The sequence below is a fragment of the Schistocerca cancellata genome, chromosome 1 (genome assembly GCF_023864275.1).
Source record: "Schistocerca cancellata isolate TAMUIC-IGC-003103 chromosome 1, iqSchCanc2.1, whole genome shotgun sequence".
In the NCBI taxonomy this organism is placed as follows: Eukaryota; Metazoa; Arthropoda; class Insecta; order Orthoptera; family Acrididae; genus Schistocerca; species Schistocerca cancellata.
Window position 1 is genome coordinate 1,216,028,739 of NC_064626.1, and position 26,190 is coordinate 1,216,054,928.

The 26,190-nt window shown below is 44.8% G+C and overlaps 1 protein-coding gene across 1 annotated transcript in view; it reads left to right on the forward strand.

The window, feature by feature from the left end:
• The window catches only part of LOC126142207 (fibrosin-1-like protein), a 454,843-nt gene that overhangs the window by 344,056 nt on the left and 84,597 nt on the right, over positions 1–26,190 (forward strand). The window contains exon 2 of the mRNA XM_049915286.1: positions 12,799–13,020. Within this exon, the coding sequence (XP_049771243.1) occupies positions 12,799–13,020 (222 nt within the window). The remainder of the gene's footprint in view (positions 1–12,798; positions 13,021–26,190) is intronic.

The following is a 26,190-nucleotide window of genomic DNA, read 5'->3' on the forward strand; positions in this document are numbered from 1 at the left end:
CCCGTGGATTAATGAGGTTTTCTCCATACACGTACACGTCCATCCACTCGATACAACCTGAAAGGAAACTCGTCCGACAAGGCAACGTGTTTCCAGTCATAAACATTCCAATGTTGGTGTTGGCGGACCCACGCGGTAAAGCTTTGTATCGTGCAGTCATCAATGGTACACAAGTATGTCTTCAGCCCCGAAAGCCCCTACCGATGATGTTGCGTTGAATGGTTCACACGCTGACACTATTTGATGGCCCAGCATTGAAATCTACAGCAACGGCTGCGCTTCTGTCACGTTGAACGATCCTCTTCAGTCGTCTTTGGTCCCGTTCTTGCACCATCTTTTTCCGGCCGCAGCGACATCGGAGATTTGATGTTCTACCGAATTCCTGATACGATTCATTCGTGAAACGGTCGTAACGGGGAAATCCATACTTCATCGCTACCTCGGAGATGCTGTGTCTCATCGCTTATGCGCCTACTGTAACACCACGTAAACTCACTTAAATTGTGATAACCTGCCACTGTAGCAGGAGTAACCGATCTTACAACTGCCACACCTGGTGTCTTACATAGGCGTTGCCCATAGCAGCGCCGTTTTCTGCCTGTTTATATATCTCTGTTTTTGAGTAAGCGTACCTATACCAGTTTCTTTGGTGATTCAGTGTAGTAATACATACATATTCCCATAAAAGCTACGCCAGATGCAGCAGTTTTTGTTGCACTTACCTTTAAAATTGTGAATTAATGTGGTTTACTTGCATAATTGTTTCCTGGTTCTTTGTTGTTGCACAATCCTTTGAAGATGGACAGTTGCCGAAACCTGTAAACAGAAGTGGTTAAGTTAAACATTTGTGTTGTCTAGACGAGACAGATGTGTAAGACAACTACAGAAGGTGCTAAGTTTCACAAGGAACGAGTGGAGAGTAATTTTTGCGTTGTCTGAATTGTCACAGATTTTCCTAGTTAGGAAGTTGGATATGTATACTACCGGAAGCTGTCTCAGCGAATTCCATTGCAGACATAATGTAACTTTCTTTTGAAGAAGAAATAACTAAATTAAACCTTTATTTGGGACGCACAGGAATATTGGGGGGGGGGGGGGGGACTTTACTTATGTTAGATGTATCCAGTTATACGAACAACTTTACATTCATTTTTTCAGAAAATTATCTTGCGTTGCCTCTAAGCATCATTGCTCGCAAAATTCTAATGGGTGGTATAATATAAATACTATAATTTTGTTCCAGTTGTTAAAGAAATTGCTTCTTGCACTATTTTATGTGAAATGTGTAAAACAATTACTTCTTTTCGCAAAGCACAACTCTACATTTTACAGACGAATATAACCCTGAGTGGCGTACTGATCTTCTCTTTGGTCCATACTGTGGCCAGTGACTAAACATGTGGTATCGTACCTGATTCGCTGACGCAAGAGCTGCTGTTTTCTTCTTCCTCTTCTTCTTCTTCTTCTTCTTCTTCTTCCTCTTCTTCTGAATTAGTTGTCCATCAAACAGCCGTCTGCGAGGCTTTCTCTTTAGAGAATACATCAATCCATTTGATATGTCCCAGGTAAGATATCGTTAACACATTGACGTAACAACTTACTTTCATGACGTCCTCTTAACGTTTATAAGCAGTTCTCGTCGCTGTCACACCGTTAAGTGACAACTCACGCACCCGTATCCTGTCTGATTAAGATACACACTGTTCCAGAAAATTTGCACCAGAGGTAAGAGACTATTGCTGGATCGTAGAGCTTAAATGTTGCTCCTAGGCATCATTGCTCAGTCAGTAGCAAAGTAGAAACCTGTTGTAGAATACAGTGTAGAATTTAGACGTCACGCGAATGGAATAAGGTTAAGCGATTTGGACGGCTTTGTTCAAAAATTCTAGAATGACCCCTAACTTATTTCGGCTATTATTGACTGAAAAGATGTTCATTATGAGCTAAAGAACAGGTTCGACTCGATGAGACGTATCGGCGAGTTTTGTGCTGGACTCAGCTGCGGGTGAAGCTAAGAGAGAACTCGTCAGAAGGTCGTACGAGGACGAAACTAAAAATTAACTTTAGGAGATTTCGTCACGGAGGTTCGCAGTCAAAATGATTCAAGCCGTAAAGAAGCACGGCGCCACACCTTGTGTCTAAACGATGACGATCTCTCTAGCCTCGGCGTACACGACTGACACGTCAACTCCTTCACACTACCGTTCTCCGGGCGATGTTCCGCAGGGTAAGTTGGCGCGCCTGTTGACAGCCGGACACATCCCGGACACAGTGGGCTATTAAAAAGGCAGCATCTCGAGCGTGTCGTCGCGCCGGGACGCGGAAATCACCGGCCAGGGCGGACAGGGAAAAGTCGCGACAGCGCCGGAATTAATGATGAGGGCGCGTTGCCTGTCGATGATTAATACTGCGGCAGCCGTCAGCGGCGGCGGGACAGCGCGGGGCTCGACACGGCCGCCCGCCGCTGCCGCTGCATGCTCGACGAGCCGCGCTGTTCTGTCCGTCACAGTCGCTGCGGAAGCGGCGCACTCCGGTCTGGCGTCCAAATGTCTGCCACGTTCCGTGACCGGCGTAGTTACGCGCCGCCATACAGAGTGATTCAGCTGCCACCACCTACGGGTTTTATGAAACCGCAACGCCTTCATATACCACACCTCGCTCGCTCTTCGCAAACTATTCTTCCTACAGAAAAAATGGACAGAACCTTTTTTTAGGAAATTCAATGTACTCTACTGGCCATTAAAACTGCTACACCAAGAAGAAATGCAGATGATAAACTGGTATTCATTGGACAAATATATTATTCTAGAACTGACGTGTGATTACATTTCCACGCGATTTGGGTGCATAGATCCTCAGAAATCAGTACCCACAACAACCACCTCTGGCCGTAATAACGGCCTTGATACGCCTGCGCATTGAGTCAAACAGAGCTTGGATGGCGTGTACAGGTACAGCTGTCCATTCAGCTTCAACACGATACCACAGTTCATCAAGAGTAGTGACTGGCGTATTGTGACGAACCAGTTGCTCGGCCACCATTGACCAGACGTTTTCAGTTGGAGAGAGATCTGGAGAAAGTGCTGGCCAGGGCAGCAATCGAATATATTCTGTGTCCAGAAAGGCCCGTACAGGACCTGCAACATGCGGTCAAACATTGGTTTCCCACTACAGTTTTTACCCCGTACATAACCAAATAGTCATACCAACAATTGATGTAGTGCATGTGCAGGAGTCAGTAAGTAGGTAGAATGCTCCAAATTTATGGGTGCAGATATTGACAAAAACTTGAACTGGAAGAAACATATTACAGAGTTTCTCAAGCAATTAAGTTGAGCTACTTTTGCTCTTCGTGTAATTGCTTATCTTCTAAAGAGTCGTACCAGTCTCTTGAGATATTTTGTATTTTTCTTCTCAGTGCCTCGGGGAAAGCTCTAACAGCGATCCTTTCTTTAGCTACGCTATGCTACAATTTTGCTCCTCCCTAATCAGATTCAGTACCCCTTATTAGTTATTCGTTCCACCTGTCTAATCATTAATTTTCGTTCACGACTTTACAGAAGAAAGCTACGATTTTTCAGTTTTAACATTGAGTTGACAGTGATCCAGGAACTTCAGTAAGCGTTTATTAACAGTTCTTGCAACCAGTTTCCAGATGATTAATAGGCGACTAGTTTCAAACCCTACTGGCTCATTTTCAATGCCGGTCGGAGTGGCCGAGCGGTTGTATTCGCTAGAGTCTTGAACCGCGCGACCGCTACGATCGCAGGTTCGAATCCTGCCTCGGGCATGGATGTGTGTTATGTCCTTAGGTTAGTTAGGTTTAAGTAGTTCTACGTTCTGGGGAACTGATGACCTCAGAAGTTAAGTCCCATAGTGCTCAGAGCCATTTGAACCATTTGAACTTTCTGGGCACCCTCGTGATAGTTAAATGTAATTATTTCGCAACTCCCACTATTGTTCTGGTTAAATGTGGTGATTCGATTTGCAAAGTACGTAGCGAAGTGGTTGAGATGTCTTCACCGTATTTCTCATTACGAGGGCCAAAGCAATGTTTTGTGAACCCTCTGGGTAGTACACAGACAAACAGGATCTTGGATTGTTCGCGGTATATTCCGTAATGCAGTTCCAGAAATTTTTAAATAAAAGTCACGAACTGAAGAAAAATCCTCATCCTTCTTTATTCTGGCTGTTCATGCGATGAAATCTGTTCAGTAAAGCTGCAACATGTGCTTAACTCTTTCTCTACGTTATGGAGCAATTGTATGAAAGTTCCCATATTGGTGTCCAGTTTCAAAAAAACCATTTGGTCGATTGCGGTCATAAGTTAATGGCTCTCGCCAGCGGCAGACCCTTTCCGCACATTACTGGCTGCCCGCCGGCCACAGAGTGTTGCTTTTTTAATTTCGCGCCGCGGTACATATCGAATTTTTCGCGTTGCCTGGCCAACTTCCCGATTCCGCCGACATTTCCGGCCGACTGCTAAACACATTGCTGGTTCCGGTGTTTTCGTATTCGGGCGGTCAGTTTTTGTGATTTACTTGTGATGGCTTTTTGTAGGGCGCGGTTATTAAACGCGATTGCAGATTGCATGCGGCCGCCGTATTCTGCCTGTCCCCAGGGCCACTTGTTCCAGAGCGGATCCGCCGTTGATTCCGCGGTTACGGTTCTGCCACCCATTATTGCGTCATTCGGGTCGTACTCTCTGGACCCCATCTGATGAAAAATTCATGGCTTCATAATGCGGCAACTGCCTTCCGGTAAATATCCAGTGAGCTGCTTTCGCTTCACGATTCCGAGGCAGAACTGTTTGCCGTGTGGGCGACTCCAATAGTAGAATTGTTTTGCGTATCTTGTGGGGTGTCTGCTGCAGGTCTAGGTTCGCCTCACGTCGACAGCGTGAGAGCATTTGCAAGAAACAGAGCAGGGAACAGAAGGATACAAAAAGGAAGGGCAGAGTGTTTCTCTGTCTCTCCCCCTCTCCCTCCCCCTCTCTCTGTTGTTTCGTAAGTCAGGCTAAGCTACTTCCGCAACTTACAATGTTAATCCCCTTCATAGGTATTGGGCATCTCCCGTAACACCATTATGCCACAGACGGTATATATAGTCCTAGCTTCCAAACTCCCCCTTGTATTTCTCACATTGCCGCCACTGATTTATTATTTACATTTCCATGTTCGCCGTTCACTGACAACTGGCAACGAAAATTCCAACTTAGAGCCACCTCGCTACACCGTGCACTTTTTTTTTCCTCACCGCGAAGTTTGAAGATTAATTACTCTAATTCTGAGAAGATGGTCTGTTAAAAGCAACTGTTGCGTGAAACGAGCCAGGGAATGATTCTTAAAATAAAAAAAAGAGAGAGGGAAAAAGTTCCTCGCAGCTCGTGCACTCTGTAAGCCCCGGGCCGTGACGTGTTTTAATAATTCCGTTAATTATGTGAAACTTCAGCAGGAAGCGCTCTCATCCTTGCGTTATTTAAAAATCCGGCGCGGAGACGACAGTCCTAAATCTCACCTCTTTCGCCCGCCGGCTTCGCTTCGCTCATTCTGAAGCAGTCTGTTATCTCCTTTAAACACGCCATTAGATGGAAATGAATGAGGCCGTAAAAACCTTTGCCCGTTGTAAAACTTGTGAAATGTCATTTAGTAGTGCTTCTATTGCTCCTGGACAAATTACTGCTGAGCGTGGGGCGTTTGTGTTTAATTGTGTAGGGCATCTTTTCTTTCTTTTTATTGACTGGATTTCTGCAACATCTTTCACGGGCTATCAATAACAATCAACTTTTATGTGTCGCTGATGAAAGGATTAAAGGCGTTAACTGCCTTCACAAACAGAAGTCGACAAACGGAAATACGGGCCTAGTATTTGCTTTAGTGAGCAATATTTTTCGATCGTAACCATTAACCAAGTTACGGTTCTTGATTCCTTGCGCCCATGAGTCCTGTTGCACAAAGCGTTGTTTAAGCTGCTACTGTAGTGCAAGAAGGGGGCACCTGTGTAGAGGTAACGTTATGTGGTGGATTGAGAGAGCAGGGTTCGCAGGTCTCTGGTCGTTGATAGCATAGCTATCGGATGGAAATAATGGCCTCTTTTTAACGTCATCTTTGTATTTCTGCGTAAATATTCTTCAATGTGTCACTTTTGACACCCGAGGAATGACGTAGACCGTTCTCAGGCATTGTGGAAAAAGAAGCATTCGTGTGAGTGTTAGTAGTATCATTCTCCAAAAAAATGTTCAAATGTGTGTGAAATCTTATGGGACTTAACTGCTAAGGTCATCAGTCCCTAAGCTTACACACTACTTAACCTAAATTAACCTAAGGACAAACACATACACATCCATGCGCGAGGGAGGACTCGAACCTCCGCCGGGACCAGCCGCACAGTCCATGACTGCAGCGCCGTAGACCGCTCGGCTAACCCCGCGGCAGCAGTATCATTTTAAAAGTCGCTTCTCACACACACACACACACACACACACACACACACACACACACACACACACACCCTCGAGTGACGTGGTCTAGACAGGATAGTACACGCTGTTCTAAAAACATGTTCATGAATTAACTTAGTTGATATCACAATTGTCACTCGAACGAGATTTGACCGACGTCGATGTACTACGAAGGCTTGCTGAAAAGTAACTCCTCCGAAATCTTTATGTGAAAACTCTTGAAAGCCTTTTGAAATAAAAGGTTCAAATGGCTCTGAGCACTATGGGACTTAACTGCTGAGGCCACCAGCCCCCAAGAACTTAACTACTTAAACCTAACTAACCTAAGGACATCACACACATCTGTGCCCGAGGCAGGATTCGAACCTGCGACCGTAGCGGTCGCGCGGCTCCAGACTGTAGCGCCTAGAACCGCTCGGTCATCCCGGCCGGCGACGAGCATACATTTTAAGTATCACTTTATGCATTTGGTCGTTTATTAGTTGATAGTTATTAATATTATTACTATTTGTGATAATAAAAATTTGTAGACTGCCAAATAACATTGCAAATTTAATAAAAGTTCACCCGATTACACGTATTTTCTCATTATATCGATTGTAATATAAATAGTAAAGAAAATTTCAGTGTTAGAGAAATAAAAAAAAAAACTGACGAATGGGACTCGATCCAGCGATTACGGGGCTTGAACGCTAACCACGTGGCCACGCACAGTTATATATTTGACGACCGAAATTATCTTGCGATTTTGTCAGTAACGCTTGAGAAGTACGTGCTACTGCTTACACATTTTGTTGTCCTCATGGAGTACTACGAGTGTACGAAGTTGCAGTAAATGCGCGTTCCAAACGTCGTGGCCTCCCCTTGTTAGTGCAAACATGAGATCGGCGAACAAGATTCTGAGACATCGTGACAAATAACCCCCGTGTGTTTCGAATCACATCACAGGCAGCTACAAGTCTGGCCATTAATTCCATCTCCGTATCCACTGGAGCCTGATACGTAAGTGACTTTAGATATCCCCATAGGAAATAATCAAAGGGATTGAGGTCAGGTGATGTCGCAGTTCATGAAATGCGACCTCCAAAAAATGTTCAAATGTGTGTGGAATCTTATGGAACTAAACTGCTACCTCCCCTTCCAATCCAACGACCAGGAAGTACTGTATCGGTACTGCTCGTTCGTATTTTACTGTACGCCTCTGAATAGCACCGAGTAATGGATGGGTCTGACGCTGGTTCATAGCACGTTCTGTCACGGGACAATGTAAATACAATACAACAAAGCCACCTTATGCACAAGTAAAAGTAAACAGAACCTACATCATGACTTCCTGGTAATCAGGCTCGTCCTTCTTGTTTTCTTGCAGGAAATAGAGACTATACACGTAGATAAACAGCCCAGTATGTGTAACCTTGTACGCATTTTAGTTGGAAATAAGCTGGAAAACATGCTAGACAAAGTGGTAGACGAGTTTACATCCGTATCTCCTTAAGCTGGCTTCTCCGATCCAGGTTCCGTACCTCAAATTGTTCTGTGGAACATTCGCCATGTCCTGTTATATTTTTGCGCGCTCTTACGGAAGCCCCCTGTACACTAGAGATGGGCAAAACTGTTCTTTTCAGAGATCGGATCAGAACTGTTCACTCCCTGAAATGAATTAGCTCTTTTTCATGACTCACCACTCATTTACAATAGAAAATAAATGGAAGGCACATTGCCCTTTAAACTTGGTTTATTCCAGTACTATACCTGTATTTTGATCTTATTTGATCCTGTTTTGAAGTAACACAGATAATGAGTAAGAATTTTGTATTGTTTATTGAAATTTCCACGATATGACAAAGTTTTTGATTATTGATTTATTTTGCACTATCGTGGTTTTTTGGGTGATTGGAAAATGTTGTGACTTGAGATTTACATTAACAATATATTTGGCTATAATGTATTAAAATTTCATTAACCTCGTACAAATACATTGCAAGCCATATATTTTTAAAGTGAACGTTTCCTTCCGAAGACGCCTAAAATCGCAAAATCCGTACCAGAATAAGAAAAAAAATATAAATTTGACTGTAAAACGAAAGTGCTGCATATAGCCTTACGCAGAATAAAACAAGGAAAATATTGGTGTATCACATTTTGCGATACGTTTATCGGTTCGCTCGTAATTAAAGCGTAAATTCGAGTGTCCATAATAAAAATCCTATAGTAAGAGGAGTCATCAGGAACCTAATCTAATCAGTTTAAACAAATAAAAATAAAATAAAAACAAATGATGTATATATAACATAATAATGTATTATACATAGCGATTACTACGAAGAACAATATCCAGTAGAGACGAACTCCGATGCAGAAGCACTGAGTCGAGCAGGTCGAGCCGCGAGCTGTATTACTGCGTGAGCTAAGACCGCAGAGACCAGAGTGACACCTGAGTTGCTTTGCTCGACGCTCTGGCTAGAGTGGAGAACAGTGAGGTGAGCGTTGAGCGGGTGAGTTCCGAGGGTGGGGGGAGCGGTGAACGGCCACCACTCACCCGCTCCGAGACAAATCGTCCGTTCCCTTGCAAACAGGTTGTTGCAAGTAGTTCCTATGTTATCCGCTAGGTGGCTCTCTGTCCTGTTGCTCGCATCAACTGCCCAGAGGGCAGGACGTGCGACTGAAACGATCGCCGACAGAGCGCGATGCGAAGTTAAGCTGCGCCAGACACTGCACGCGGCAGACGACGCACAGAGACGGCACGGCATATGTGAAACACAAAATCCAATGGGGCACTGCACAATGCAGCCAGCCAAGGTATAAGCAGGGCAGAGGCCGGCGCTGGCAGTGTTGTGTGGCGTGCACTGTGCTGTGACCAGCAGAGGCGCTGCTGATATGCTCCGTCTCTCTCTCTCTCTCTCTCTCTCTCTCTCTCTCTCTCTCTCTCTCTCTCTGCCGTGGGAAACGTTTGGAGCTACCGTTCTTTTTTTTCTGAATCACATTGTTCACTCCTTTGAAAGATTCAACTCTATGAATAAGTTCAAGAGCGCATCCCCCATATCTACTGTACACACTCTGCAAGCTGCCGTACACCGCGTGGCGGAATACTAACAAGGGTTACAAACTGTCTCCGTACACCACTGACACACCAGACTGGGCAGCCCTACATGCCACTCGGTTACCGCCCTGGTGAACCCAGTGGGTCGCGTCGGCAGCCCGCTGGCACGGAGCGCGTACCGCCCGTGTGATCGCCGATGCCTTTGATCTCGTGCGACCGGTCTTCCGCTCCGGCTGCCTTCTCGGCTGCGCGCTGTCGCCCTGTTACCGGGGCCGCGCCGCATTAAAGCCGACTGACGTTGCCAACAAGGCCGTCGCCGCAGTTTGCACTCTGCTCCGCCAGCACACCCCGCTCCCCGCGGATTAGCATTATTAATGCCAACGACGACAGGGAAACGGCGCCGAAGATAAACGCTTGCCGCCGTACCCGTCACTCCTGGTCTACATTGCGCTTAATTCGCGCGCGCGGTACTGACTCCGTGTCTAATGGTGGCCAGATAACGTTAGAACACTGTGAAGCCACTGAACGTGTGCAACGTAATTAATAGCTGTACCTACATGCGGCCCTGCCGAGTCCTATCAGCACATATTAAACGATTACCGAGATTGTACCACGTAAAGTTTATAATAATATCAACGTATAGGCTTCCTATGTGAAAAAAAAGACTGCCTATCAATGTATTTGGAAATATCCCCCACAGCTGATGCTCTTACTGATGATACGAAAATTAAGCTACTGGCAAGTGCTTGAATGGATTACTGATTATAATCTCAAGCTGCCTTATTTATGGACACGACCACATTGCTTAAAGTATCACAGTGTCCCATACCTGCTAATTGTTTGTTGACACTGAAACAATTTTAATACCAGCCCGCATATTTATTTACTTCTCATGTGAAGACCTGTAACCGGTTGTTACGTAGCAGTCCGTACGTTGTGTGATTTTACATGTTATATCATACAAATTCAGTTTTATTACTAATACAATTTTTTTTTGTTGAAAATTTTACTAAAGGATAAAATCAAAAATAACACACAATGTTTATAATTAGTACAAATGTATATAGACAATTTTTTTAAACTTAATGCTAACTTAATCAACTACGATAAATAGGATACATAATAGGCTGTGGACGTATCTGAAAGTGAAAGTGTTTTTAATGGAAGAAACAAGAGACGGAAATTTGAATCAGATATGATGTGACAGTTCTTCCCTTCATATCTTCTACGTGTATGGTTACATCTGTTACATATGTTGTCTTGACAGTGTTAATACTTCACTTAATGTATTGATCTGTTAGGCTGCAATGTGTTTCCGAACTTAAGGAACTGTGGAGATTGGTATACAGCCACACTTGATAACGTGAAGAAGAAGAAGAAGAAGAAGAAGAAGAAGAAGAAATGCCACGTCTCCTGATAGTATTACATGCTGTGAAATGGTATAATAAACAGCTACGTAGAGAGTTAAATTTTCAGATTGATTCGATTTAGTGTTGTAGAAACTTCGCTTTTTTGCTGTGCTTGTATGTTTATCTCGTTTTCACTTCCTGTGTGTGATACAGCATCCGATTCCGTTTCTGTGTCGTTTACTTTGTACTGCTGATCAGGAGCCTCTCTTATTTTAGCGTATGGTTTCTCCTGTTTGGCCGGCCGGAGTGGCCGAGCGGTTCTAGGCGCTACAGTCTGGAACTGCGCGACCGCTGCGGTCGCAGGTTCGAATCCTGCGTCCAGGCTTAAGTAGTTCTAAGTTCTAGGGGACTGATGACCTCAGATGTTGTCCCATAGTGCTCAGAGCCATTTAAACCATTTGAGTGTAGTTCGGGTAATTTGTTCTCCGTTTTAAGCCAAAGGTAGTTCTTCACGCATCTTGATATTTATGTCATGTCGCTTGAACTACGAGTCGTACAATGATAGAACTACGAGTCGTACAATGATAAAGTTTTTCATGTAAATTGAATGGTATACGCAGATATTGTCTGCAAAATCTGTTGCGAATAAAGTTAGTAGTAAAGAAGCAATAAGGGCTATTACAAATGATTGAAGCGATTTCATAAATTCACTGTAGTTCCATTCATTGACATATGGTCACGACACACTACAGATACGTAGAAAAACTCATAAAGTTTTGTTCGGCTGAAGCCGCACTTCAGGTTTCTGCCGCCAGAGCGCTCGAGAGCGCAGTGAGACAAAATGGCGACAGGAGCCGAGAAAGCGTATGTCGTGCTTGAAATGCACTCACATCAGTCAGTCATAACAGTGCAACGACACTTCAGGGCGAAGTTCAACAAAGATCCACCAACTGCTACCTCCATTCGGCGATGGTATGCGCAGTTTAAAGCTTCTGGATGCCTCTGTAAGGGGAAATCAACGGGTCGGCCTGCAGTGAGCGAAGAAACGGTTGAACGCGTGCGGGCAAGTTTCACGCATAGCCCGCGGAAGTCGACGAATAAAGCAAGCAGGGAGCTAAACGTACCACAGCCGACGGTTTGGAAAATCTTACGGAAAAGGCATTTCTTAAACAGGAGATTGGAAAACCGATGGATCGGTCGTGGTGGAGATCATGATCAACAATTCATGTCATGGCCTCCACGCTCTCCCGACTTAACCCCATGCGATTTCTTTCTGTGGTGTTATGTGAAAGATTCAGCGTTTAAACCTCTTCTACCAAGAAACGTGCCAGAACTGCGAGCTCGCATCAACGGTGCTTTCGAACTCATTGATGGGGACATGCTGCGCCGAGTGTGGGAGGAACTTGATTATCGGCTTGATGTCTGCCGAATCACTAAAGGGGCACATATCGAACATTTGTGAATGCCTAAAAAAACTTTTTGAGTTTTTGTATGTGTGTGCAAAGCATTGTGAAAATATCTCAAATAATAAAGTTATTGTAGAGCTGTGAAATCGCTTCAATCATTTGTAATAACCCTGTACATTAAAACATCATGCCTGGTGGGTGAGGTTTTACTGTTTTGTGTAAAATCTGTTGGAAGTCTTAAAAGTGCTCTCATTCTAAACTACTGTATGTATATAGTTGGAGTAATTTCCGCGCAGATGTTACACTGCCGCAAGCCATATACACAGATTCTAACCGTAATCATTATCTTACTGTGTTAAACCTTTAACGTAAGTTTATACCACTTAATGAGTAATTATGACAGCATTTTAAATTTTTTAATTCGCTCAACGATTATATGGAATACTGAATAAATTTTTGTTGCCGCTGGAAGCCGGTAGATTGGCAACCATCGACTGGGGACGGTGTTAGCAGATTGCCTGAATGCGTGCTTCTCTCTTGCAGAATGCCATGAAGCACGCCGGCAAGAACAACATGAAGATGTTCAGCGCCGTGACGCTGGGCGACGAGAAGCCGCCCAAGCTGCTCGACACCGGCCAGCGCACCGTCACCACCCCCATCAACAACAACAACACGACCACCACCAACCACAACAACAACACCACCACCAACCACAACCACCAGCCGCCGCCTCCGCACCCTCCTACCCCGACGACCCCAGCGCAGGTGAGTGCCGGCTTTTCTGTTCGTACCTTTTCGAAGCTGATAGGCTACTTTTATATTTCTATTAATATTCATTTATCTTTTTCTGGGTGGGCACGATACCTTACCAAATTTAAGTGTGCGAAATCATTCCACCTGGATGTTAGCTGCGCACTTGAAAGTGAGTAAGTGCTAGAAGCTCACCAGTACTCATGTAAACTCACGTTCACTTATCTTTTGTCATTTAATCCGAACAAAATCACGTGCAAAATTGAGTTACGGGAGTTTATTTAAGACTAGATCTACAGAGAAATGATGTGATAAAAGAAACTATATTCGCGGTTTGAGCCCGTATTTACTTCTTTTGCAGATTTCTTAACTTTCTTGGCCACATATAAGAGTTTCATTGGGTTTTAGTGGTATCCACCATTTTCTTGATAAACTGGACTACATTTGGCACCTTGCTTGCAAATTGTTTGTTTCATAATTTTATCGTTATTTAGTATCATGTGATTCAAGAGCAGAGGTATTGTGACTACCGACGAAATTCAGTGATTCACATCTCCATGATTAGACGACAAAGTGTGCATCCGACTTTGACGGCTCTTCCTCATTGCCTAATGGGAAGGAGAATAATGTGACAAAGTTAATAACATGCCAAGTGGTAACGCAGTTCCAGAGGTACAAGAATCTGCTAAACTTTAATGATTTACGAGGTGCCTGCAAGTTATTAACAATCTGATTTTTTTCCCCTCAGTTCTGGAACCAGATAGAAACATGCGGTTTGTCTTAAACTAAATGTACACTTATTGTGACTGCCTGACACGGGTGTGCACTATTTTTGATATTGAAAATGGCGGCGTTTTCATTACAAGAACGGCTTGTAATCATTCGTTTTCTCCATTTGAGTGGTGTGACGGCGACTGAAATACACCGCCAGTTGAGTGAGAAATGAAGTGGTGCTGTCACGGATGTGTCTAATGCGCGTTCGTGGGTGTGACTCTTCAAAGAAGGCAGAACGTCGTGTGACAACAGACGGGAACAATCTCTGCCTCACTCCAGCCGGTCTGGTGGCGGGATGGAGCAAGTGGAGAAAGTTGTTCTGCAGGATCACTGAATGAGTGGAGAGCACGTCTTCTTCTTCTTTTTAAGTTGTCATTTCCGTGGATAGATTATGGATTTGTCTTGGTAATAATTACGTATTTGTCGTAAGCTGCATTTACGATGCATCGTAAGAATCATGCAATTATGTGATTTATATATGCATCTGCACCAACTGACACTGGCAGCTACATATTCAAATTAAAATTTCTTAAGTTGACTGCATACATGTAAATCATATGATTATATTGCTGTACGATTATTACGAGGCATCGACTACGACATACGCAAAAAGCAGTACATACAAGATACCGCCGATGACCCGGCCAACACCCGCGACTAGTCCTATAAAATAAACTACCACCAAGAAGCAGGTTACGTCAAGAACGTAATTATTAATATGACATATTTGCAAATATTTTAAACATTTTACGATCATTGAATTGAGCGTACACGGCGAACATTCATCTGAGCAATAGCCCATTTACAAATGTGAGTTGTTATTCATTTCCTCCCCGACACACACACACACACACACACACACACACACACACACATACACACACACAGCGTAACGGCTCACTTACTTGAGTAAAGAAGACTTCTCGCAGGATTTGATCCGATTTGCAGACTAGCGGCAGCAAACGTCCATTCTGTGAGTGGTTTATCTTAAAAGCCGATAGCGCGCTCCGCTCCTGCCTTGGGCAGAAAATTTCATGCTCCTTCTTTTGTCTGCAGGGAAGCTGCTCGGAGCCATGGCCGCCGGTATTTGAGGAAATCTCGGCAAACCTCAGTGTTTGCCCCGCGTTGTTTTTTTTTCCGCTCTCCGGGCTATTATTAATAATAATCGTGTTATAAATGCGGGATGGAGCCTAAATGTTGACTTTGCAACAAAGTTTGTTTCCTGTTTAAAGCGAGGCCCGGCGCTTGTTTTTTCCGACCGCATCGCGAGGCCGCGGAAGGTACATACGGACTGGCTCCCTCGCGCGCAAACACGACCTCTTTCCTCTCCCTACTTTCTCTCTGATTTATTTAACAAAAGGCCTCGCCAGTGAATCGCAGTTATCTCCTGGAAGATGTTTTTCTTTCGGGCAGGTAGGAGGGACTGGTTTCCAGCTACCCGCTACCAAGTCTCCAAGGATTACTGCTACTGTAGAGCTACCTCCCACGTTTCCATGTCAACGAACGTTTGTGTGCCACAGGGGGATCAGCCTTCTAACAGGCATGCGGGACACCGAAGAGTCTCAAGAGCTATCAAACATTCGGCCACCCAGGTAAAAGTTTAGAAAAATTTTCCCATGCAAAGGACACGGTCGATTTTCTTCGCTGCGGTGATAACCAGTGTTAAGTACGATAAAAGTGGTCCAGTTATTACTAATTGGTGACAATGACAACTACGCATTTCAAGATACTGTTCTCGACAATTTCAGCACAGTTACCCACTTCGGAATTCTGAAGACTCCAAGGACAAAGTACAGGCAGTGAAAAGTGATTCACAAATTGTTTACAGATGAACGGCGTAACAGGGATGCAGTAGTTGAGAAGAGAATCATAAAGAATTGTTTCCAGAAGAAATAAAAAGTTTGAGGATATTTGATGAAACAATAATTCTGTCACAAGAAGCAAACGACTTCGACGAGCAGCAGAACGGAAGAGAGAGAGAGATTATAAGATGAACAACTAAAAATGTGAAACAAGAAGAGTGAAATGTATGCTAATTAAATCGGGTGATGCTGACGGAGTTAAACATTAGCAAACGATACACCAAATGTAGTAAATTAGTTTTGTCCTTTCGGCAGCAAAATAACTGACGACGGAAAAAGCAGAGACGGTGTAAAATGTAGACCGGCAAAAGTAAAAAAAGCACTCTGAAACGGAGGAATTTGTTAACATCTAATATCATGTTAAGTCTTATGGAACCATTTCTGAAGGCATTTGGGTGGAATGTAGCCCCATACGGATGTGAAACGTGGATAATAAACAGTTCAGACAAGAAGAAAATGGAAGCCACGTGGTGCTACTGATGAATGCTGCAGATTAGGTGGCTTGATCGAATAACTAATAAAGAGCTACTGAATGGATTGGGGGGGGGGGGGGGGATGCGTGGCACAACATTGGCAACCGTAAATTTGGTAATCGAGGAAAGTGCGAGAGCCTGGGAGACCAAGGCTCACACAGTAAGCACATTCAATAGGATTTGGCTGCAATAGGTAGGTGTAGGTGAAGAGGCTTGCACATGATAAACTGGCGTCGACAGCTGCATCAAACCAGTCTCCGGACAGCATTCTGTTTCGATGTAGGCGCGTTGTCTTGCTATTTTTCATACATGGTGGCCTACTCGTATGTTATTCCCCAGAGAGTTTCTGCGTGTTACGTTTAGTTTCGCCTCATTAGAAGTTTCTTGAGCTGCTCTGGCACATCGTCGTCACACAATGTAACATTTTTCGATAAAAAGTTGCGGAAGCAAACCGTAAAATACAACAGTTCACTACGAATAACACATTTACAAATACAGTTCCGCACAATAAAAAAAATGACCTGCAAAGACAACGTAGATTTTGATCCGATGACGGCGTATGCTACCTTGCGGGATAGTAGATGAAATTGATAAAAGCTTTCAAGGTCGTCTGCCAACAGATAGTTTAATGGCATAGCTATCAAAGCGCCATCAATGCTAGCCTTTCAAAGGAAATGCTCACAACCAGAAGGCTCACGTGAAGCAAGCAGGCAACTAAGCCACAGATATGCACTCACGCTTCCTGCAACCAGCTGAGCGATGTTGAAAGAGGCCAAGTTGTGGCCTCCCTAGTGACGTGACTGTCACACAAGTTGGACGTGCTGCGTCTCTTGTGCAACTACGCTGCCTAACTAGTTCCCTGTACATGCAGAATGTCGTTAGCAACGTTCCATTGCCGTTCTTGGAACAGCAAGGTGATGTGTTGTTCCAACAGGATAATGCTCTCCCACAGACTGCCCATGAAACTCACCGTGCTCTGCAGCACCCCGGCCAGCTCTATCTCCGATCTAGTCTCGAGTCGATTACATGTGGCATATGACGGGACGAGAAGTGACTCGTCAACCAACAACTCTTGCAGAACTACGTGAACAGGTAGAGCAGGCGTGGCATAACGACGATATTCGCCATCTGTACGATCCAACGGATGCCAGAATCAGCGGCTACATTGCCATTCGTGGAGGTACACCACATGCTATCATTAATGTTTCGCCGCGCGGGATTAGCCGAGCGGTCTTAGGCGCTGCAGTCATGGACTGTGCGGATAGTCCCGGCGGAGGTTCGAGTCCTCCGTCGGACAGGGGTGTGTGTGTTTGTCCTTAGGATAATTTAGGTTAAGTAGTGTGCAACCTTACGGACTGATAACCTTAGCAGTCAAGTCCTATAAGATTTCACACACATTTGAACATTGTTTCAGTATAGGTTGATGATGCCTGGTAGCTCTGAACGGCTTGTGCTAGTGATCTGTAAATGTAATCATTTCATGCACTACATATGCACTGTTGTAACAACGTATCTTGAGTGAATCGTAAACCTCTAGAAGAGGGTACTAATTTTTTCCGGCTCTGTATATAAACACATGCACCTAAAAATCGAAATAAATTCTCGAAACACACCGTGCTTATCAAAATCAAACATTCATGAAGTGATTGCTTTCTTTATAGACGTAATTTTCATGCAGGTCACAAACATCCCTCACATACATCGTGTAACTAATGAAAGGAAATTAAATACTATTTAAAAAATCGAATCTAATGTTTGTGTTCAAATGTGTGTGAAATCTTATGGGACTTAACTACTAAGGTCATCAGTCCCTAAGCTTACACACTACTTAACCTAAATTATCCTAAGGACAAGCGCACACACCCATTCCCGAAGGACGACTCGAACCTCCGCCGGGACCAGCCGCACAGTCCATGACTGCAGCGCCTGAGACGGCTCGGCTAATCCCGCGCGGCAAATCTAATGTTTAAATTCGGCAATAGATCTAGCCGTTTGCTGCCTAGAGCAGGTGTGGGAAATTAGTGATCCGCTAATGGTTTTTGGCAGCCTGCATGACGGTCAGAATTTTTATGTAAGAATTAACATCTTTTCTGATTTGCAAAGTTAACTCATGCGTGGAATCATTTTGAATCCACGAAGTGTCCATCGAGCCGAAACTACTGACCACCCATGGCCTAGTCGATTGTACATTCGTTCGTTTGTTTCTCTCCTTTTTTTTTTTTTTACTCGGACTTCAGGCATAAGTGCTCGCCGAAATCCTGACAGCAATGTTTCTGATAAGAATTCGCGTATGTCTGACGGCAAAAGCGTGAGGGTTACTTCGTTTCAGTTTCTGAAGACGTCTGGCACTCTACGTCTTCATCACCTGTCATAAGACATGAGCAGACTAACTGAGCAACCTTGTGATGAATAGTGGAGCCCTTATATAACTTTTTCCCCCTCATTCTGGGACAAACTTTGTAAGAGTCAAATCAAATGGTTCAAATGGCTCCGAGCACTAGGGGACTTAACTTCTGTGGTCATCAGTCCCGTAGAACTTAGAACTACTTAAACCTAACTAACCTAAGGACATCACGGACATCCATGCCCGAGGCAGGATTCGAACCTGCGACTGTAACGGTCGTGCGGTTCTAGACTGTAGCGCCTAGAACCGCTCGGGCACCCCGGCCGGATTATAAGAGTCCCAGACGGATGAACACAACTCTAGAATTGGTCGAACAGTTGCGCAAGTCGAATCTTACACAGTATTTACGCGCACTGCTTTACTTTTAAGCTGTCTCTACACCGGGCAGTGATGCCTGCTTGTGTTGGTGCACTTGGTGACAAGTTTATCAATCGGTCACCGGCGTGATGTTCGCGGTAGTTGGGTGAGGCAGCTGGTAGTTGGTGAGGCGGCAGCGGCGGCAGATGGCCCGTCGCGCGGTGCCTGCCGGGTAATAAATATCCGGGATCCCACACAGGCCATTGTGCGGTGCCAGGCGGCCGCGTTGCGTGCCTGCGTGAGAGAGTGCGTGCGGCCGATGGCTGCGTGGCGGGCAGGGCAGCACGGGGCAGACCGAGGGCATCGACCAGCGCCACCGCAGCCGCGTGCGCCGCTTCCGTCGGGAAACACCCGTCCGCCCTGGCCTGCGGTTCTGCGGGCCGCTGGTAGCCACTGCCACTGCTGAATACGAGGGGGGAACATTACTGTAAGCTAAGTACCGGTCGAGTTGCGCTGGAAGTGGTTTTTCCTGTTGTAACCACAAATTGTGGTCCTAAATTTAACTGCTGTGACATTTTCATTATTAACCACATTTCAAAAGAGCAAACTACCGAGCCGACCTCGGGGAAGATCAGTGTGGATTCCGTAGAAATATTGGAACATGTGAGGTAATACTGACCTTACGAGCTGACCTGTGTGGCCGAGCGGTTCTAGGCGCTACAGTCTCGAACCGCGCGACTGCTACGGTCGCAGGTTCGAATCCTGCCTCGGGCATGGATGTGCGTGATGTCCTTAGGTTGGTTAGGTTTAAGTAGTTCTAAGTTCTAGGGGACTGATGACCACAGAAGTTAAGTCCCACAGTGCTCAGAGCCATTTGACCTTACGACTTATCTTAGAAGAAAGATTAAGGAAAGGCAAACCTACGTTTCTAGCATTTGTAGACTTAGAGAAAGCTTTTGACAATGTTGACTGGAATACTCTCTTTCAAATTCTATAGGTGGCAGGGGTAAAATACAGGGAGCGAAAGGCTATTTACAATTTGTACAGAAACCAGATGGCAGTTATACGAGTCGAGGGGCATGAAAGGGAAGCAGCGGTTGGGAAGGGAGTGAGACAGGGTTGTAGCCTGTCCCCGATGTTATTCAATCTGTATATTGAGCAAGCAGTAAAGGAAACAAAAGAAAAATTCGGACATTGTAATTCTGTCAGACACATCAAAGGGCTTGGAAGAGCAATGGAAAGGAATGGACAGTGTCTTGAAAGGAGGATATAAGTTGAACATCAAAAAAAGCAAAACGAGGATAATGGAATGTAGTCGAGTTAACCCGGGTGATGGTGCGGGAATTAGATTAGGAAATGAGACACTTAAAGTAGTAAAGGAGTTTTACTATTTGGGGAGCAAAATAACTGATGATGGTCGAAGTAGAGAGGATATAAAATGTAGATTGGCAATGGCAAGGAAATCGTTTCTGAAGAAGGGAAATTTGTTAACATCGAGTATAGATTTAAGTGTCAGGAAGTCTTTTCTGAAAGTATTTGTATAGAGTGTAGGTATTCATGGAAGTGAAACATGGACGATAAATAGTTTGGACCAGAAGAGAATAGAAGCTTTCGAAATGTGGTGCTACAGAAGAATGCTGAAGATTAGATGGGTAGATCACATAACCAATGAGGAGGTATTAAATAGAATTGGGGAGGAGTTTGTGGCACAACTTGACAAGAAGAAGGGACCGGTTGGTAGGACATGTTCTGAGGCATCAGGGGATCACAAATTTAGCATTGTACGGCAGCGTGGGGGGCAAAAATCGTAGAGGGAGATCAAGAGATGAATACACTAAGCAGATTCAGAAGGATGTAGGTTGCAGTAAGTACTGGGAGATGAAGAAGCTTGCACAGGATAGAGCAGCATGGAGAGCTGCATCAAACCAATCTCAGGACTGAAGACCACAACAACAACAACTATCGAGAAGATTGCCCCAAAAGCACCTGCACAAAGTCTTCAGTTGCATTTTCATAAATGTTCTAGCTGCATGCAGAATCTTGTAGTCCGCCTGACATGGATCGTTGCTGTTACACACTGAAGTGACAAAAGTTGTGGGACATCACCTAATATCGTGTCGGATCTCCCTTTGCTAACGTAAGGAACGTGGCTTGGACTGCACAAGTCGTTCGAAATCCCCCGCAGAAATATTGAACCATGCTGCCGCTATGCCATCCATAATTGGAAAGTGTTGCCAAATGCAGGATTTTGTGCACAAACTGACCTCCCGATTGTGCCCCAAAATGTTAGTTGGATCTTGTCGAGCGATCTGGATGGCTAAATCATTCGCTCGATTTGTCCGAAATGTTCTTCAAACCAATCGCGAAGAATTGTGGACCCATGAAATAGCGCATTGTCATCCATAAAAATTCCATCGTGGTTTGGGAACGTGAAGTCCCCGGGTAAGCGAACATAAACATACAGCAAGTGCTCCACTGAGATGAAGTTCGCACAACAGAGGAATTCGTGGTGGGCAGATCGAACAGTTCAGAAGATTGTCTCGAAAAAATCAAAAACAACATTTACACAGTCGCAGTATCTTGGGAGGTAAGCGGGGCGGCGTTACAATCTGTAGATTCGTAGGAAAAAATGCCACCACTGAACTCGTATTTCTGGGAAACTTCAGTAAAATGTAGACTGGGATGATTGAGCACAGATTTCTCCCCCTGAATAGGAATCCAGTCTCTAGGTGGAAAGTCAATGTTGTGGCACAAAATTATGTATACTTGAAAAAAGAGACAGCATTGGTCGTATATTTTTTACTATCGCAAAATCGATTTTCTGTCACTGAGTGACCATCTTCAGTGCTATATTGTATAACTTAAATTAGGATGCACTGTTGTCACTAAGCTACCGGCAAGCTTTTCAAGTATACCTGTTATCTGGTCGTAGTGCACAAGACAACATGGAGTCGCCAATCAAGTGCGAAAGATGTGTGGACCGTCTCTCTCTCTCTCTCTCTCTCTCTCTCTCTCTCTCTGTGTGTGTGTGTGTGTGTGTGTGTGTGTGTGTGTGTGTGTGTGAAACCAGACCTACATTTTCCTGAAAAGGTGCGAAAACCACCCCTACAAAGCTAAAGTCGGTTCAGTTCCGGACGAAATGTAGTTAAAATACCTCAGTCAGGACTATTGGAATCAGATTTCGTCTCCCTGTTCCCATTCTTGTATAACTACGCTAGGATCTACGTCTCTGTTTCGCTAGCAAACAAGCTTCTGTTTTTAAAATTTAATGATAGCAGTAAGACTGTGCTGTTTTGGATGGCCAGATATGTACGTCGATCCGTTAAATCAACAAGAAATTCCGGACATAATGACCGCATTAATAAGTTCGTTGTGATGCAACGTTTCAGCGAAGCTCCTTTGCATTTTGTAGCCTTTTGTCATGAGCGTCAGGTTTATCGGCGGGGATGGGACGGCGGTTGTGGGTTGTCAGAATCAAAACTGTCATTTTTTATATAAATCAGTTGGTCAGTTTTGAGACACTTCATACAAGACGTAATTTTAATGGTGGGACAAGAAACTATTTACCCGTATCCCGAAGGACTGATGGATATTCACTCACTTACAGAAGCGTACTATAATTCTGTAATGAATAAAAATTCCTGTGGTGGTAAGTTAACCCTCGTGCTGCTCGCTCGCCCAGTGGATGCCTATGCCGAAGTACGAAAATTTTTCAAACATTAAAGCAGAAGAGTTGTTCCTTGACAAATATTCGAGGAAGATTTCGTCAGCGAACTATGTCGAGAAAGCCTCTATTCCGCTATTAACATTCCTTGTAATACGAAGATTCATGGAAGCATAAAAGAACTAAGCAGAATAAAGAGGCAAGTTGAATTGAACAAGAACCCATTTCCTGCAGACTGCAGCAAAGGGGACCATCGATCTCACAGAACGATGCATTGTTTTGAAAGCTGGGGAAGACGTGTTTGTTGATCCTTACACGGCCGACAGACTTCCGTCCCCCTAGTAGGGCCACAAAGACAATCCTCCCCCTCCCTCAGGCCAGTATGGCTCGAGAGACATGAGGACCCCCTCCCTTGTTTAACCGCCACCGGCCTGGGTAGTCATCGCGAAGATGTGCCAAGTTTCGTGGCAACAATGGAGGGAATATAATCCCTGCTGCTGCGTGGGGCGGGCTGACATACATTATGTAAAAGCCGTGATGGAATAACTGGTGCGCGGAACAAGTCGAGAATATAAACCGACGGGCTGTATTACGGAGCTCGGCCGCCGGTGGCCCGAATAAAATTATGGAAATCTGGAGGGCGGCAGCGTGGTGGCTTTCGTGATCGCGTGCGCGGCTATCTTCACGCTACGCCCTCGTACCTAGGAATAAGAAACAAAGCCCTTCTCCTTCCGGGAACTTAAAAAACACTTTGCTCCTTTAGAAAAGGCTACTTCTCTTCTGCGGCCCGCCTTTCTGCTTAGAAACTTATCTGGCTAACGAACCTGTAATCTAGACATCGTTATTCCATTATGTAGGGGCAATTATCTTCTAAATCACAGGTCCTTATGTTCATAAAATCTAAAGTGATTTCGCATTTTTTCGTTCGGGCGCGTGTCGTGTGATAAAAAAGAAAACTACTCCAGCGCTTGTGGCTCAATATCAACGTAATTACGTACAAAGTACTCCCGTTCGCAGAAGGGCATAATACCGCCCAAGGTAGTTTGACAGTGTCGTCTGGGAGTGTATAAGTTAATAAAGTAAAAAAAAAAAAGGTTGAAATGGCTCTGAGCACTATGGGACTTAATATCTGAGGTCATCAGGCACCTACAACTTAGAACGACATAAACCTAACTAACCTAAGGACATCACACACATCCATGCCCGAGGCAGGATTCGAACCTGCGACTGTAGCGGTCGCGCGGTTCCAGACTGAAGCGCCTAGATACCTATGACTGAGGAATATATGTACCGATGCTGTAGTTGCTAGGAAGAAACATGGGCTGTAAAATGGATACTTTAAGAGCTTCGAGCACTTGTGTTTCTCAGAAACGAAGATAATCATCTCTGCTACTGATCAGGTGCCCATATCTCTTAAGATATGCATTTTAGAACCCGTGTTTACTACGATTTTTTTCTGGTTCCGACAGAATACCACACCTTTCTGTTCAAATGTACATAGCAGACTGCAAATTTTATGCATGATCAGATGAGGAAACCTTACTTCTACAAACAATTTTTGGCAATAAAGATGTTCAAAGCAGGAAACATACTAAGTCTTGTAAATTCCGTTAAGAGAGTTCCAGACTTCAGCCATTTTGATGTGGCTTAATACAAATTTAAACAAAAATTTTTCATTTCGGGTGCGATTCATCTCCGTCTATAATACGGCATCTTTTCTGTGATGACGTGGGGAATTGTGTATTCCTGGGGTTGGATGTGCTAATGAGCATAGCATATTAATAAGTCAACCACGCAACGTTCTTGGCTCAACGTTCAAAGTATACAGTACACATGTTTACATGCTGCTTGTTTACTTACTTGTTAACTTGAACAGTTTAACTTTCTCGTACCGACTTCAGCTTTCAAGGATACTCCATTCGCTTTTAGTGCACTTAAAAACCTAGCGTCTGCTAAACATGACGTTAAAACTAAACCGAAAATCGTTGGCGGAAAAAAAACCTCTTTGCTTGTATGTGAGTGTAAAGAGATATGTTTTTTTCTGCGAACTTTAGCTTCGCTCGTTTGATTTCTCGCCCACTACACGCTCTTTCGCTCTTCGCTTCCTAATTTGATTTCCGTTCCCAGAGTTCGCGACAGAAATTGCGAGCAGCTAACCCGTCTGAGCGCGCCTCTTCTGCTTTTTTTTTTCTTTTTTCCTTTATGCCGCGCGCGGCGTAATTCGCTTTGTATCGATTTCGGCTTGGCGACACGCCTCCGCTCTGCCGCTTTATCCACGCCGCCAAGATTGCCGACTTCTTCCCCAATGCGCGCGCGCAGCCCACGACGGAGATGAGCCGTGAAATGCACAGGCGTCCGCCCAGCGGAACTCGGGCGTGTTTATGGCTGCGCATTTGCGGGGGCGGATCTGTGGGGTCGGCCTTTGGTATTTGTTTCAACGGCTCGTTACTGCCGTTGTGGTGCAGAAATAATTGTGCAGCGGTAGCTGTCCAGAGTTTCTGCTGTGGTAGTTGTCCGTTACCGCGCGCGGAGTACATACACTGCTTGACAGTTGCTAAGGAATGGAGAAATTGTTGCACAGAAGTAATCAAGGGCAATGACGGGCGACATAGAACACAGAACACACGTAATAGAGGCGGAGTGGTATATTTATAACGGAAAATGGTACAAATCTCATCACATGGTAAACTAGGATAACAGACATAAATAACGATCACGTCTGATACAGGTCAGACTCCAAACATAAAGGCCGATTCGGACTCTCGCTAACGAATATGTTCTGCCCGGGTACTAATGCGCATTTTGCACCTGGTATTCGTGCTGGATAAAAATGGTTCAAATGGCTCTGAGGTCATCAGTCCCCTAGAACTTAGAACTACTTAAACCTAACTAACCTAAGGACATCACACACATCCATGCCCCAGGCAGGATTCGAACCTACGACCGTAGCGGTCACGCGGTTCCAGACTGAAGCGCCTAGAACCGCACGGCCACACAGGCCGGCCGCCTGTTATCTTAAAAGGTACATACTGTCCTTGACGGCAATTTTTGATGCCAGGTTCGATTTACACGGACGTGGGTGCTAATTACAGCAGTGGCGTTCACATGAAATGTCTTAGCTCTTCAAAGACAGGCATCCCTTCTTCGTCTTCCTGTACTCCACTCCGACGTCAGTCGCGTACTAAGTGTATGAAGAACCATCGTATTAGCCTGCCCTCAAAGTGTCGATTTGCAGCAAACCCGTTTGTGAATGTTCATTTTTGTGTTCCTGGGATGTAGCTTGATGGAAATGAAATGACTGGACTGTCTATTTTCGTGTACTGCGTGTCGCATTTACGTGACGCGCAGTGTACCTTTTAGTCAACACAGTTAATAGAGGTTACGTGATACCACTGTGCCACAGAAGTCAAACGCGGGAGCAGCAGTCGCCCCACACCCTCTATCTACTTACCTCTTTCTCCGCCACACCCAAATGACAAGGCGCGGGAGCGACCATCATACTGGATCTCTCGGTGGGGCGTGGGCGAAGGAAACGCCGAGAGCGAGCCCCCTTATAATTCCGCGGCCTGAAAGGCTCGCATGAATAAGCCATCAGGTCACAATACAAGCCAATTTCGTGTTGCTTTTAGGGACGTCACGGGGAGGATTCCCCGATGATGAATGACGGGTAAACGAGTCTTTGTTCCTCGCCCACTGGTCGGAGGTAGGGAG